The 16947-nt window shown below is 36.2% G+C and overlaps 1 protein-coding gene across 2 annotated transcripts in view; it reads left to right on the forward strand.

Moving 5' to 3' along the window:
* Positions 1 to 2386: 2386 nt before the first annotated feature.
* PPHLN1 (periphilin 1) overlaps positions 2387 to 16947 on the forward strand; it is a 60062-nt gene continuing 45501 nt past the window's right edge. Inside the window, exons 1-5 of one of the 2 annotated variants that reach the window (XM_062491942.1) lie at positions 2387 to 2560; positions 4399 to 4446; positions 5540 to 5631; positions 8815 to 8994; positions 9449 to 9504. In XM_062491942.1, coding sequence (XP_062347926.1) covers position 4446; positions 5540 to 5631; positions 8815 to 8994; positions 9449 to 9504 — 329 coding nt within the window. In that variant the 5' untranslated portion in view covers positions 2387 to 2560; positions 4399 to 4445. The remainder of the gene's footprint in view (positions 2561 to 4398; positions 4447 to 5539; positions 5632 to 8814; positions 8995 to 9448; positions 9505 to 16947) is intronic. The other variant, XM_062491943.1, reaches the window with a different exon arrangement.

A 16947-nucleotide genomic window follows, 5' to 3' on the forward strand; every position in this document is an offset into this window, starting at 1 on the left:
GTCAGAAATAAACAAAAAGATGTGGAAAGCCACACAACCAGTGGGGACAGCTTGATCCAGTGATTTGCCCTGGGTGAAGTGCTATGGGTTGGTTAGGACTTTCAGTAGTAATTTTTGAGAGCATTGTGGTTTTGATTGGTTATGTCATCAGTATGGAAAGCCTGGGGAGCATTGGTGATCCATGCAGTTATTTGCAGTGACATTGCCGACAGAGCAGCTACATTAGAGCCTGGTAGAATATGCTTTTCATGGCACTGGCAGCGCTGATGGACAGATGGTCAGGCAAAGATAAGTGCTGATATGTTAGTAATTCTATTAATATAACCCCCAATAATTGCTTCCCTTTCTCTTGTCCCAGTGGCATATTAGAATGATGTAGTAAGGAAGTAGAACTAGTGGGATTGTAAATTGTCATTGGAATGCTGCTGCTGTTACTGATTATATTCAGTTTACACATGCTATTTTAAGTCAAAATTATTGTGAATGGGTTGAGAAAGATTGGAAGAAAGCCTCTTGGTATGCAGGTGAATATCCCTAAACTTGTTGCAGTCATATTTATAATTGCTTTTGAAACTCTTACAGCCTAATATTTCCTATTAGGCAGACACAGATTGTCTTTAAATATCTGTTTTTTCTTTGTGCTTCTCTCATGTTATTTTGCTTCCTGATGTGTTGGATTTCCCCCTCTGCTCTTCTGCTTTTTCATTTTACCAGTAGGACTGTGTCTATTCAGTGTGTTGTACCTGTCTCTAGTATCAGGGGAAGATGAGATAGTTACTTTCTCCCCTAAATCCACTTTTATCTGCCTTGCCTTCTGTCTAGGTAATCAGTGTCTTCTGTCTGGGATATCATTGAAGATTATCAAATACAGAGTCTAATTGTTGGAAGACAAAACAGTGTTTTCTGTCTGTCTTTATGTCCACACAGCAGGAATCATTGCAAGTTTTGTAGTGATATTGCTAAGAAGTTACATCTCCTACATTTTGTGCTAAAGCATTTGAGATTTTTTTGAGAGCTTTCCAAAGTAGAGGAGAGAAAGAATTGGCTCATATTTGTCAGTCTCTGCTGTTTATCAAAGTAATACTGTAAAACCAGGTAAATCCCAGTGGCATGGGAGACACTTCAGCTGCCTGTCTCTGCATTTGCAACACAGCATTTCTTATGCTTTGTTCACATATGGCAAGATGTAGCTATTTCGATTAGGAAGCTGTATGTGTTGAAAACAAAAATGTAACTTCTGCAGAAGGATGATGGCACATGCTAGAAAATTACAAAGCCTGGAGAAGTAGATACTTGTAGCCTCAATTAATCTTGATGTCTCAAGTAGGTGTAAGCATACAAGAATTGTGCACAAAATGTATCAAAGTACAGGAGTGCTTTTGCAAATGCATCAGGAATTTTTAACACATATTATTTAGAAAGCATAAAAGAATAAAAAAATTAACGATTGATTGTTAGATAAAGAAAGCCCAGTGGTGCAGAAAATCTTAAGAGGCCTGTGTAGTATGCCTGATGAAAAAGCCCATATTAGCATACAGCACAACATAGTACTAATTGGAGTAAAGCCATTCGTTTCAGGCTACAGTAGAGTAGCTTGTTAATAGAATGACTTCTACACTTACAGAATGTGTTTGAGAGAAGACTTTGCTTTAGGTAAAATAGTCACCTCTGGTCAAAAATAGGAAGAGATTGTTTAAATTAATATAGCAAGTGATTATATATAATAATATTAAATATTAACTATTTTTGTTGTATATGCTGAGAGAAAATAGTTAATCAGGATGAGTTGTAATATTAGGTATGAAACAAAACCAGATTTTTCTCATTCTTTGTTTTTACAACAACTTTGTACCTACTGAGAGAACAGATGAATCTCAATACAGCATAACAAATTTGAGATTGGAGTTCTCAAGTCTTTGTTAATGTTCTTATATTGATCCTAAGAGTTTAGACTGACCATGGTTGTTATTAAAGCTGTGTTAGGTCACATCACTTAAGAAATTGATTGTTTTCTTTTTCTGTAGTAACAGATAAAGGGTGCTCAAGATGCTGGGAATTGCATTTTCTTCCCTTCAACCTTTTTTTTGCTTTTGCTTTTTTGAAGTACATCCTTATTTTGTCTCACTGGTCTCAGCTACAATTTTTCTGTTTGTCTTCTGTGTAAAATTGCTCTTCTACTTGTTTACGTTACCAGCATTTTAACCAATGTACTTGATGGTTGATCCTGCCTGATTGACTTTCTTCATTTAATTCCTCTAAATGCAAATGAGATTTTTCTTCCGCATGCATAGTTGCTTGTTGTCTAGCGTATATTTTTTTATCAGTCTGTTGACTTTTGTGATAACGCATCCCTACCCTTTTCTAGCTTTTGTTTTTGTCAAAATACTGGTTCTAATTCTTGCTCATTTCAGTGAGGTCCAACAGTGATTTAAACGGGAGTGTTTTTATCAGCCTTGCTGCCTGATAGCATAATGGGATGTGTATGTGAGTGTTGGTGCCTTCTGCCAGTGATGTGCGTTGGGACGTTGGAGATGGTTTGAATTGCAAAGCAGCATGAGGTGTAAGTTTGCACTCAGCTTCAGTAGCACTTACCTGAGATATATTGCTTTTTGAACATTTTGTTCAGTTAACAGTTTCAGTAACTTCTGCAGGCAAAAGGTAAGGGTCACTACTGTCAAAATAGAAAAAAAAATGCAGTCCATTTGAAAACCTCATCTGAATTCAGCTTCTGGTATTTTGCTATGTGTCTAAAAAACTGAGGGTTGCCTTCAAGTACCTAAATCTCCGTTTGTGTGAGAGGTGGGTGGGCTGTGGATGAGCAGGGGAGGTAGTGGGTGCTGTGGGCAGTTCAGGTGCTTCCCAGCTGTGGGCAAGTATAGACAGGAGGAATGGTCCACCCTGGGGCAAGGGCTGGGCAACCACAGAGAAGTGTTTTAAGGCAGAGCATGTGATGCCTTTTCAGCATAATGATGTTGTCTTGTTGTAGCTAATTCTGTCCCTGCTGGTACATAAAAACACAGAAATGTTCACTGTTCTGGGCACAAAGAAAAGAGGATGGTGGGGACAGCATAAGCGCAGATAGAGCATCCTGCTGGTACTGTGGGAAGGGGGGCATGGGGTTGGCCTAAGAGCTCTTCATGCACATATTGCCCTGGTGTGCATTTTTAAGGCTCTAGAAAAAGTCAGTGAAGTACAAATTAAAGTGAAATTGAGGCAGTTACTGTGAAAGTGCCAGGAAGGTGCTTCTGATGATGCATCTCACCATCCAGTGCAGCAATATGAGCAGTGGTTTCAGAATCAGTAACTCTTACTGGAAAGGGCAGGGCCAGTGGTGTTGAAACCCTGGAAACTGAGAATTTTAGACTTTCTGTGGTGAAAGGCACTGACCCCCAAGAAAAGACTGCTTTTGACCTGAGGCTGTGGAGAAGGCTTCCAAAATTGAATGATGAAACTAGGATTATGGGTGTGTAGTTTGAATAGGAGTGTGTAATGTCACGTGGTGGAAAATTTAGAATTTAAGGTTCTAGAATATAGCAGTATATAGAAAGCAAGATGGAAGTTTTAGGGTGGAGGTTTTGTCCCTGTTTTTCACCTACTTCTTCCTGGGTCTGGGTGATCTTGTTTAATTGGATAGAAAAATCCGCATTGCGGGCCATGGGTGGTTGGTTATTGGGTTAAAAGTAATAATAATTTAGGTGTCTGTCCATAATTGGACAGTTTGGCCTTAAAAGGCCTTGTAGAGAGAGAGAGAGAGAGAGAGATACATCTCCATTTTTAGCTTGTTAGCTTTGAGTGCTGTAGAACTCACTGTTTGTGAGAAAGTAATATAGATAAGAATTAATAAACATCTGAGTCTGAACAAGAAATACCATCTCAAGATTTTAATCCTGACTCTGGCAGAAAAAGAAGCTAAAACACGATAAGTGGATCCTCTTTGCTTTTGTCCTTAACAAAACTAGGATCAGCTGGTTGGTTTAGTCAGCTCTTGATTTATAACCTGTAGCTACTAATCAGACTAATTCTGTGTCTTGGTTGTAGAACAAACTTAAGGTCAAGTCTGTTATAAAATGAGACTGTATTATAAGATGATAATCTGGTTCATCTGAACCAATGCTAGGGTCAAAATCTCTGAACATAGATGTATCTTGTAGTCGAAGAAAGAGCTTCTTTATCAGGTTTCACTCTCTTTTGCCAAAAGAAAAGCCTTTGTTAAATCAAGCTTTTCATTAACATCTCATCACATGCAACTGAATCTTTTTTTTCTTTACAAAGACACATCACAGGATACAGGTGGTTAAAACATTTTGATTGTACCTGTCTGGTTTGCTTAGCAGGAAAAAATGTACTTATGGTGAATATATTTGTATTTTTTGCTAACCTCGGTTTCTTTTTTTGTAGGTAAGTGAATGTATCTTCGGAAGCAGATTTGCCAAAATTGACAGAAAAGTATGTATGTGTTATATTTTGCAAAACTGTGTATCAGAATTAGTGCTACCTCTGTTTACAGTTAATAAACCCTTTTGTTATGTTGATTCTTAACATCTGTATTAATCAATAATTTTATATATAGCCTCCCAAGTCTATTTCCAGTCAAGTATTTTTACTTTGTGCAAGTAGGTAAAGTTACATATTCCTCCTTCTGAATATGACCTGCTATTACTTTTCTGCATTGACTGCTTTTAACAGCTAGAGCTACTATTGTGAAGGGAAGGTTTGAAAAATATAATTCTAGCAGTTGCATACCTACTTTCAATGCTATATAGCAGATAATTGTCACCTTTATAATCAAGAGAAAGGTTTGAACTCCTCAAGTCTGTGTTGTCTAGCACAGCATGACTAGAATCTCTTAGGGTGATGGTTTATTTCCACCTGTCTTTAATGATTAACTGCTTTAGAAGTCACTTTTCTCTGGAAAGAGGTGGGTTTTTTTTTGTTCTGCTGGCTCCCAGTTTAAAACAGGAAGTATCTGCATGGGAAGAATGTACTGTATCCATATAATCAAAATGTGGGACTTTGTACAAAGATATTATGTGCTGCATTTTGATCTCTTTCCAGATGGTTGAGTTGATGAAGTTATTTCAAAGTTATTTATATTTTGTTGGAAAGTACAGATTATTTAATCTAATTAATAGATGTTGAAATACTTTTTTTAAAGTTTCAGTATTTTTAGCAGAACAGTATTAAAACTACTGTAAGGTATTTGTGTATGTATTTGTATGTACATCTAGTACTTGCCATATGTGTGTATTTCAACTGAGCTGTTATTAGTATCTCTAAGTCCTGTAATTTTACTGAACTAATTTCCAGTTCTATGTTCTTGCCCATATTGTGAGTTGTTTTTGCTTCAAGTACATTATATACTTTCTGGCAGTAGAAAGACCTATTTTAAAGGGCTAATAAAAAAACCTGTATGTATGGGGCTTGCACATAATGCATTATATTGGGAGAAATCCCAGAACCTTTATTTTTCTGCTCACTGTCCTTTTTTTCTATTCATAATGAGTCTGCTTTTCACTAGTTGTGTTTTTGCTGTCTTCAGTGGCATATCGAAGAGATGAAATGTGGTCTGAAGGGCGATATGACTATGGAAGAGTTCCCAGAGAACGTCTCCCTCCAAGGATTCATGGTGATGTAAGTTTATAGTAAGCATTGTATCTGTAGCATTATCACATTATACTATGCCTTTATACAATGACCTGTACCATAGGGGTTGGATTTATGTACTTGTGTAAGTTCCTGGTAGACCTATACCAAGTCCCTTTTTTTCCCCTGTTCTTTGAAGTCAGCAATCTAGCACATGCATCTACACAGTTATAATAGGCTGCCTACAGAATTAAGTCTTGGTTTCTTCTTTTTCAATTTTCAAATCTGTTGGAAGTGTTTTAGAACATTTTATTTTGGTAAACTGATCTTTTGGGTGTAATTAAACACAGGATTTTTAATGACTTCTGGGGAACAAAAGGCCATACTATGTTACATTTTTCCATAGTCTTTTGATGTTAATATTTCTTTTAAGTAACTTGAGGTGGTTAAGGAACTTTTTTCATTATTGTTCTTGTCACCATGTCGCCAACAGAGTTTTTTAATGATGATTAAAGTATAGGAGATGATGTTTTTAATAACTGTTGAAAGTACATCTTTGCTGAAGTTGTGCTTTGGAGTGCTGTAAAGGAAGCACTTTACAAGAAGAGTGCCAACAGAAATCTACTTTGTAGACACAGAGCCTTCTGTGATGTGTTATGTATATATGTATGTATGTTATTCTTGTACAAGCAAGTGCAGAATCTGTGCTTGCTGTGCTATAGAATAACTTCAGTATGCTTTTAGGAATTCTCTGTTCCACAGAGTTGGGTAATTTTTTTCTCCCTTGTCTGAAGTCTCTAACAAAGAAATAAAACAGATTGTAACTTTGTCTTTGGAGGTATTTCACTTTAAATAGAATTTTAAGAAAACATTTTTTTCATATTTCTGTTTACATCCTGTATAATCATGCTTTCGACAAAATAAAATTTGAGGTACCAGTCCCTCTTATCTGACTTCCCTTTTACATATCTGAAGTGTTGAAATAAGGACGTTGCTGATTTGGGTTCTCTCTGTTACATTTTCAGCTTGTCTCTTTGGAAGCTTACCAAGAGTAGTAACTAGTTACATAGTCTTCTCTGTTGAGTGGTTTATTAGTGTTTGGCTTCTTTGTCACATATTAATATCTCGTTACAGGCAACAGTAACATTTCTGCATTTTCAGCAACCTGAAATCAGATTGGTATTCACAGGATGTTTAGCTACCTTCTTCTGCAAAATCCTTATCTAGATAGGACAAGAGGAAAGGCAGAATGTATTTTCACAGATTTTTTTTCAGTCGTTTGACTAAACATTGCCAGTTTAATTTAACCATTGCATCATTGACATTTCTAAATTCCTGTAGTCTTTCAGGGTCTCCAGGGAATAAATTGTGATCAGGCATTATGAAAATTTGCAGTCTAAAAGATGTGATGCACTCATTTTGATGCAAGAATTAACTAGATAGTTCAGTGCTAGCTTTATAGTATGTGTGTTTGGAACTGGGGTTGAATGGAGTAGTAGAGTACACTCATCACAATTAATATTATCCATCTGTACCAAAACAACACCCCCAGCAGCTGGGCAAACCAAGTTATAGTGTCTCTCTGACATACTGAAAGATGGATATGGAGCTCCTTCTCATACAGCTCTGCAGATTCAAGGTAGTTGGAAGGTACTTTCTGTCCTTGTTAGCCTGTGGCACTGTATTTGTGTCCACATGTAGAAGTCTGACTTAATTTTGATTAGATGAGTTAAATGGAATTAATTTGTTCAATCTGCTAATATGCTTAGTGTTTCCTGATAGGCTAGTATGTTGGAAGTGAGATGTGCCAATGGTACAGAACGAAATATCTTTTTTTTGAAGAGAGCAAGAGATGTGTCCTCATCTAAAGTGGGTGCTAATTGTATATCAAGTATGGATTGTAGGAGAAACACAAATACTGCTGAAGAACATAGGTTCTTTAAAGAACATAGGCAAGCACTTGACACAATTGGCAAGTGGGATACCCATCGAGCTTTTATGTAACTGTTCTTCTGTGTCATAGTTATGTGGTGGGGTCTTCTGGGTGAGGTTAAAGCATGGAGCAGTTTTATTTAAGCTACACAGCACATCTTTGTAAGTCACCAAAGTAAAAAATAAAAAATAATTACTTGTGGAGGGTGTTTGATGAGGTAGGAGTAGATCAAGAATTGCGACTGTGTGTGTAATCTGCACTTTGCACCAGTATGGCTGTAGGCTGGCTTTAGATTGCCTCCTAGTCTGTTTGTTGGGTGGTATCTAAAATCAGATCTAACTTTTTTTTATGGCATGGCAATATTTAGCCATTTGTAAATGCAACTATCAGTGAATTAGATTGTTACTTACTGTTAAAAAAATAACTTGTCTTCCCTCTCCACCAAATTGCACATTCCTCTGCATTGGTAGCTTTTGTTTAAGGCCCATGAAAAAAATGTTTTGCTAGAGGAAGAAGATGTAAAATACCAAATCTTGCATTCATGTTTTCATTTGTTTGTTATTCACAGTTGACTTGCATAAAACTTAGTTCTAGTAAAATTTAATTTGTATCTTTTGCAGCAGTGCAATTTGTACTTAATAAACAAAGAATTTCTTCAGTTGACAAGTGGTGTATGGCATGTTATTTGAAGGAAATAAATTAATTTTGTGTTCTAGCAAAGAGCTGCCTGAAATTTGCACTGAAAGAAAAACAAAGAGTATAAAATTCTGTCACTTGGATATTCAGATTGCCTACTGCATTATATTCGGTGTGTGCTTATCTATTTGGATTATGAAGCAAGGTCTAGCTTAGCTACAATCTCCACAGTGTGGAGGATATTATGGACATCAGGAAAATTGTTAATAATTTCAAATGGGCCTTTTTTTATAGGCATGGTGTGACTTTCTTTGTTGCATTCTAAAGATAATGTAAAAATCTGAGAAATACAAGTAGCTGACTGATACTCAGAAAGTAGCTAATGCTACTGCCTATAAACTTTCAAAAGACAATTAAACTATGTTTGAAATTTTTCCTCAATAATTAAACTTGTAATGCCTAAGGATTGAATATGAATAGAGTCCAGTAAGATTTACTAAGTTATTCCACTCTCAGATTGGTATGATTTTTAATGTTTGCTGTTTCCCTGTGCAAATTCTTTTAAGTCCCACATTTAGAAATAACTTGTTTCTACTTTTGTTTATTTAATACAGATTCTCAGCCGTTAAAAACAATATGATTTTGTTTGTTTTGTGGCTTAGGGTGATTACCATAGAATAGTAAACATTGTGCCCAAGAAGCCACCGCTGCTTGAGAGACCTGGGGACGGGAATTACAGTCGCTATGACGATTACGGTCACGCTGAGTACAGGAACTATGATGAGGGTCGTAGTTTTGCCCATGACCGAAGAAGTGGCCCTCCACACCGAGGTGTACGTAAGGTGATTCTTCTCACATGTTTATGATGTTTATTTTCCCATTAAGGCTTGTATACTAGGTAACTAAAATACTGGAAAGGGTATTATTGTTACCCCCTGCAACCCAACTGTTTGAAAATCTGTAATTTCAGTGCTTTGATGGTAAATTATTTTTAAAAGAGGAAATTCTTCCTTTAATCAGAGCATATATATATATATATATGTATGTATGCTTAGGAAACTTCCATAGTTTTTGTGTTTTGTATGATGTTGCAAAGTTGCTCTCTTCAATATTGACGGAAGAAGAAAATATAAAGTAAAAGGAAGAGAGAAGATGCTTCCTGCAGAGGTTATTTTTTTAGCTCATTAAATACATTGGTTTTGCAGTAATTAAGTACCATTGGCAGCTAACTGTGCTTGACATCTGATGCTGAGATAGATACATGTCATGCAGTCGTTTTGCATGTATGTTTTGCAGGATGAATCAGGATACAGATGGGCAAGGGATGATCATCCTACAAGACCTGAATACAGGTATTTTTTGATTCTAGTAGTGCAGTACATAGGCTGCAAATATTTAGGGCATTATACTTGGTCAGCAAAACAGTTGGTAGAGCAGACCAGTGAAATAACAGGGAAAGGACATCTGTTGAAGTAAAAGACAATAGTGGAAAAGTGGAGTTAAGTTGTATTGTTTGAAATAGAAATTAAAGAAATTATATGACATGAAAGTCTCTATTTTAGTATTTGTTTAGTAAGGATAGGAGGCATAATAACATCTTTAGGATGGTAACCTGGAAGTGTAATTGAATAAATCTCTGATCAGTCACACTTCGTACATGACTTCAGAGAATTCTTTGGTCTGTTATTTGATTCTGCAGCTGCAGTACATTGGGGCTACAATGTAATGATGCCTGTGCCATTTTAAAGGTTCCTGGGCTAGATAATGGGATTATGAAGTTCACCACAGCCTTCTTCTGAGCTCTCAGTTTTCTCAGCTGGACTGATGAGTATATATTTCCATCATGTGTTATATTAATTTCTATGAACCCTTCTTAGTCTGTACCTCAGGTTCCCATTTATGAAATCTAAGGACTAGTAGTAAATCATAGGGATGCAGTATAGATCTGCCTGCAATGATGTTTGATATGGATTATTTGAGTTGGCAAATACAGTGTGCAGGATAGTGTTACACTGAAAATTTATGGACAAGGATGAAAGTCACCTTAAATATTTAGACAAGAATTGATTGTTAGTATAGGTGAAATATTAGCAGTCTGATCTAAGAACGTTATCTGATGGCTGTGCTTTTATATGCCACATCCTGCATTTGCACTTCTCAAGGTGCTTGTTATACCAGGCTTGTATTTGTAGATACTGCATTGTGGTGTTGGTCGTAGTATCATAGAATAACTCCTTTTTACTACTATGTGTTTAAAACTATGGTTGTACTATACAAAGATCAACAGAAGTAAACCAAGTTAGCTATAGACACCTGGCCAGTAGGAAAAATTGCTGTTAAACTAGCAGCAAGTTAAAAAAGACTGCAAGCAGGTCAGAAATAGCACAGACTGGGCAAGCCTAATAGGCTTGCTCAAGGCCTTAGTCTTGTGGTGTTGCAAACTCAATATGAATCTGTTAGTACCAATGTCCCTACAGGGCCACACAGTTACAGGAGATATCTATTCCATTGAATGGGATGATTTAGACATAACATGGATGGGTTATTCTAGAACCTCACCATAAAGGAAATCCTTCATGAATCATAAGGTTCTGTGTGCAATAGACTTCTTTCAGAACTGCATTCTCAGGGCTAGAAGCAATAATAAAGGGTTTTGAAAAGAATTGATTAATAAAAACTTGTGTAAAAGCTTTTCCAACTTTTCTTCTCAATTTAGAAGAATCAGAGTTGTTTAAAGCTGAGGAAAAACCCACAAAGGCTGAGAAAACAGTTAGTGTCAGGCAGTTTATTGTACACAGAACAAGAGTGGCACCCAGTGGTCAAAAAGATTGTCTGAAATGCATCCTGATTTCTTCCTTTCAAAATGTAAGGTTAAAGTGTCAGCTCATTTTGTTGAAGACTTTATAAGTGTATGATAGTCCCATCTGAGTATTTATAATATACTTCAGACTGTATAACTGTTACACAACTGCAGTAATGCTATGGAAGAACTTCATAGAGATCCATGGTTCAAATATATTTGCAATGGAATGAAATCCTACTGATTCATTATAGAAATATAGTAAATAATCTTGAAGGTAAATTCTTGTGATCAGACTGATAAACATTTGTAGTAAGTAATAAAACTTAATTACAGTTTTTTGTGTATTGCCCACTACTGAACAATGTAGTGGATCTCAAGGAGGAGATCAAAGTATATTTCATGGCATATGTTGTCTCGTGGTGAAAATGCTAATTACTTTATATTTCAAAGACATTTGCTGCACAAAACATGATATTAAAAAGATATTTTATGCAAAAATGCCTTCTCTTTAGATATGCTTGAAGTTATTTTAGGTAAGTTCTTTGGAGTACATGTAATTTTTTTTGTTGAGGAAATAGGAGGAGGTTTAAGATTATTTTAACTAGAATGATTTAAAAAAACTACATGGAACATGGCTAAAGATAATTAGAAGATAGACAATCAGGAGACTTGTATGGTGGATAGGTTTTCATAGTTAATACAGTGACTATAAATTCTTAAAAATAATAGCTTGTTTATTGACAGAAATAATGGCTTTCTTGACTAGTTTTGAAATTGCAATTAGCAGCTAAAAATGAGCTGTAAGAAGTTGTTATCAATATGATGTTAGCATTTCCTTTTGAGTGTTCATCATTCACATTTTCCTGTTCTGTTTTTTGAAAACATATCTGTCAAAAAGTACTTTCTGATCTGTTACTCTTTGCATTTTTCTTCTCCCTATCTTGATTTGGAGTGCTGAAACACATAACTTGAGATTCTCCTGAAGTAAAATGTGGCTTATCTGCAATATCAAATGGCCTTAAGGGAGTCCTGTGTGCAGTTTTGGGTACCATAATATGAAAAAAATATTGATCTATTATAAAGTGTTCAAAGAAGGGCAACGAAGATGTTAAAGGGCCTTGAGGGGAAGCATTATGTTTAGCAGTTGAGGTCTTTTGGTTTGTTCAGCCAGGAGAAGTGGAGACCTCATTGTAGTCTGCAACTTCCTCATGAGAGGAAGAGGAGGGGCAGACACTGATCTCTGCTCTGTGGTGAGCTGTGGCAGGACCTGAGGGAGTGGCCTGAAGTTGTGTCAGGGGAGGTTTAAGTTGGATATCAGGAAAAGATTTCTTCACCCAGTGGATGTTTGGGCACTGCTAGAGGCTCCCCAGGGGAGTGGTCACAGAACCAGCCTTACAGAGTGCAAAAAGTGTTTGGACAATGCTCTTGGGAACCATGGTGTGACTCTTGGGGTGCCCTGTACAGGGCCAGGCGTTGGACTCAGTGATCCGTGTAGGTCTCTTCAGACTCTCACTTTCTATCATTCTGTAATTCTCTTCAAATTTGCTGTTGAAGAAACCAGCAGTTAGGGATTTTTTGTATTTTTTCGTATTATTTCTCTGGTGGTATTTTGTTGGAGTTTTTTTGAGCTTCTTGTGTTTTTCTTAAAAATAGGACATGCTTGCTTACTTAGTTATTTGTTGAGCTGTGGCTTCGGCTGTGATGTGTCTAATGACCAGCAGTAGTTCTCCATGAGTCACAAGAGGATTGCAGAGGTTCTAGCACTTGGCTTACTGTCCTTTTTCCTTGCCTTCCTCCTTAATGGGTTATGCTCCAGTTTCCAAGCAGCTGTCATTTACATGGTAGGCATTATCATGCGTAGCATTGAGTGGAGCATTACTATTCCTTCTACATGCTTTTTGAGAGTTGTTAGCCCTGTTTTATACTATGTGTAGTGAACAGTTGTCATCCTGACTATGACTTTTTTATGGTGAAGATACATATTTTATATGTAAAAATAAGGTAGTTCAAAGGATGTGCATGGCATAGATTTCAAAATTACTTCCCAGCTCGTTCTCTCCTGTTGTCACCTAAGGAATTCTGAACTCTAGGAACTGATGTGAATTTTGTTTTTAGCTTGATTTGAAGTGCCTTTTGGTTCAAGTGTGATTGGCACATGTAAAGAATTGTACATCATAATTTGGAGGAAATTTTCTGCACACATTAATGTTTCGGTTGTTAATGCTATGAGAATTTTGAGACTTAGCAATTCAATGGAGTAGAGATCAATAAAGATGTGACTTTGTACATTTATCTAGTACTGATGTTGATAATTTCTGGAGCTGTGTTAGTGCTTGTCTTCAGCAATGTATTAGGCTCATTTATGCAAAGCACTCATGCAGGTCAGATTTTTTTAAAAGTTGCAGGGAACTATGCTGCTATGTGTTGAAGGATTCTAGTTTTTCAGTACTTCCCTATGGGCCTCATAGCAATGGGTTTTGCATCCAAGTCCTTTTTTGTAAGGTCAGATGAACTTTTCAGTGTGAAATGCTTTGGAAGATCGTTAGCTGCTGTTCACTTTAGTCATGCCAAGTTTTAATCCTTTTGAGTGCACAGAACATTACTTCATTGTTTTTTGGGGTTTTTTTTAACCAACCAAATTGAGTTCACAAGATGTGAAATATACGAAACTTGGCAAGTTAAGATGGGTAAGACTCAACTTCAAAGAGAAATTACAAAATGACGCACTTGTAAATCCCAGCTACACATGCATTAAATTTGATCCTTAGAATTATCTGAGAACCAGATTTTTGTAAAACAAGGATTGCCATGTTTGTAGAATAAATAAAAGGTAGACTCCTGAGAAGCAACTTACATGGGACATTTTTAATATCCCCTCTTCAGCTGTATATATGAATCATTTTTCCTTTGTTAATGAAGGAAACTTGTTGCTACTATGTGTGTTGTTTTGTTTATTGTGTGTTGGGTTTTTCTTCCATGTTCTAAGTGAAATTAGGAAGTAGTCATAGTAGTCCAGTCTTTAATACTAATGCATTTGTCCATCAAAAATAGATCTGCTTATTTCCTGGAGTACTTAGGAAATACTTTGTAATAATTAGAAATATTGAATTAATTTTGGTGCTACAAATGAGAGAAAACTGTCTGGCAAAATATAGAAACTTAATTGTAAACAGATTTGTGAACAATTGAGATTCACCAGTCAGTTCTATGTTTTGTTTTGGGAGTATTTTAAATCAATGGCTTATTGTCTTTCCTCTGAAAAATTTATGTGGTTTTCTGATCATTAAACTTGCAATTACCGCTTTAGGTTGGTAAAGCAAAATATATCTTGATGTTTCTAGATGCATGCAGCTTCACAATAAGAATGTGTTTACTGAGGGCCATGGAGTAAATTGGTTGCAAAATGGGGGATAGAAGCCCAGCAATCTTGGCTTTTTGATCTCTGCTTGAAGTACCCTTCTATTTAGTGATTAACCCCTTGTAAGTGCACAAAGTGATGACAGGATGTTGTAGAGTTGTGGTCTGAAGATGGCACATTGAGAAGAAGATTCTTCTTTGGTGAGAATGGTTATTTTAACTGAAAAACTTTGATGAGAGAGTCTCCAGATGGAAGTTAAGGGTCACTGACTCTTCTCTCAATAAAGCAGCATTTAATATTGAGGGTCCAGATGTGTCATAGGCCAAGGCAATTATCTGTACATTGTCACTATGCAATCACCTTTGAATTACAGGGGGCAGTTATTTCATGGTTTTTTTCCCTCCTCCCTGTATGTATTCTTTAATTAATGAAATAGTGAACATGTTTAAATAGTATAATATTTTAAAGCAGTGTATTATATTGTGGGAGGCCTTTAGGCTTTGGATCTAAACTTTCTTGTAATGTAAACTGATCTGTGTCTTGCTTATAGAATACAAACTTAGCCAAAGGGATTTATGAGATGGTGCTATAAATGTACATAAGTCTTCTGTTTTGTTGCAATATTTGACAGCTCTTAAGGGATGCCATACGAGAACCTAATTCTTTATTAAAGAACATGTGTGGAGGGAAATAAATATGGCAGTCACCCAAAGAAAATGGTCTTGCTTTTGACAGAGATTGATAAGCAGAGTTGTAATTGTACTGATTGGCACATGCCTTTTTCTTTTAATAAATAAATAGAATCTCTGCCAGAACGTTGAACCTCTCAGGTATTCACGTGCCTGAGTAGAGTAGCTTGTTTATTCATATACAAAATTACAGTTTCCTTATAACTGATCATTGTGGTAGATTCGTTATATTTGTCTACAACTCCAGGCAATGACTTGTCTGTTGAAATCTTTTCTCAGAAAACCCATTGTGTTAAGCTGCTGGCTGAATTAATTTATCTTGGCTTATGATATTTTGGAGGGTGGAGGGGAGAAATTAGAACCTTTTTGGAACAAGATAATAGGTAATATGCAACTTAAGTTGATTCTGGTTTACACTAAATATTTAATTACTTCATATTCAGCTCATGCTTTATGCAGCAGTCTTACTGATTCATTTGCTATGTTTTCTTTAAAAACTGTTTTCTGTTCCACTGGCTGTAGCTCTTTTGTGCTTGGGACAGCCAATTTCTTTGCAAGCTGAGATTTATGTTCCATAATTTGACTGTCACTACTTAGTCAAAGTTAAATATATCTGATTGTATGCGAGCACTTTGGGCTCTGTAGGTCTCTAAGTTTTTATTTAGAGTGGATTTTAGGAACTCAAATCTCCTCATGCAAATACCACATAGCGTTTTAAAAATGCCCTGTACTGAAGACTGAGTATAATTTAGAAAGGTTCAGAAATGTCCACTGTTACAGGTCAACTGAAAGTAAAAAAGAATTTCAGTTTGGGCAAGTTTGGTGTTATTGCGGTGATTAATCTTTCTTCTGTTTAACTTGGAACCCAGAGACTATCTGTCTTAACACTGCCTGTTTTCTTACTAGGAATTTTATGTCAAACTGTGCTTCTGCTACATATGGACCCTGTGTGCATACATGTAGCATTATTCTGGAGACCCCATTCAGAGCAAGACTGCTGTTGTTCCACTTCTGAAATGTTTATCACTTGAGAAAGGCAGCGAAAGGAGAGATTAGTGGACAGGGTTTCAACTGTAGAATTTTTGTTGCCCCCATCCTATAATGAAAAAGTAGGGGGAGGAGGAAGAAACTGCTCTCATTTTCATCTGGGATGTTTTTTTACATGTTTTAGTTAATTGTGTGGCTAAATTAGAAGGTGGATGTTTCTTTTAGTGGCAGCTAGTTTTAGTTGCTGAGAGATTATTATTTTAGATAATTTTCTTTGCATAACAATTGACTGTGATGTTTATTGAAGGCTGTTTTATTTTCTTTGCAAAATTTATCTATCTGATGCTAAAAAGCAAGTTTGCTTTCAGAAATTGCTTACTCATAGTTTTGTTGCTTTTAGAGGATCTTGCAAAATTCTAATTGGTTATGCAGTTTCCATCTCAGGATGAGAGAAAGGAGTTTAAACTGTCAAATTGGTGGGACTTCCTGCTACCTGATTTTTTTTTTTTCTGCTGAGGTTGTAGATAAACATCCCCTTACAATAGAACTGGCCTGTTACATGAAATGTAGAACAGTTCTAAGTCTTGGGTTTAACTTCTCTAAAAGCCCTACGAGAAAATTGGGTAAGCTTGTTTTGGAAAGTATAATAGGTATTTCAGTCTGATTCTGTGTGTATGGTATTTCTTCTACTTCTCTCCTTTAAATGTGTCAATTGCATTTAAATACAGCTTCTCTGCTGTGACTCTGAGGCATTAAGAAAAGATAAAGACAGTTACTTATAAACTTTGCAAAGAACATTTTTATATTCTTAAAAATTGTTGTTGAATAAGGAATGGCCAGGTAGTAAATTGGCTTGTGAGTATTTATTTGACAAAATTACAGCAAACACACCAAATCTGGTAAAAACAAGAGCCTCCAGAAGTTTTCATCATGTCAGTTCTCAACTGCTGTCTCGTTT

Source organism: Cinclus cinclus, chromosome 4 (assembly GCF_963662255.1).
Source record: "Cinclus cinclus chromosome 4, bCinCin1.1, whole genome shotgun sequence".
NCBI lineage: Eukaryota > Metazoa > Chordata > Aves > Passeriformes > Cinclidae > Cinclus > Cinclus cinclus.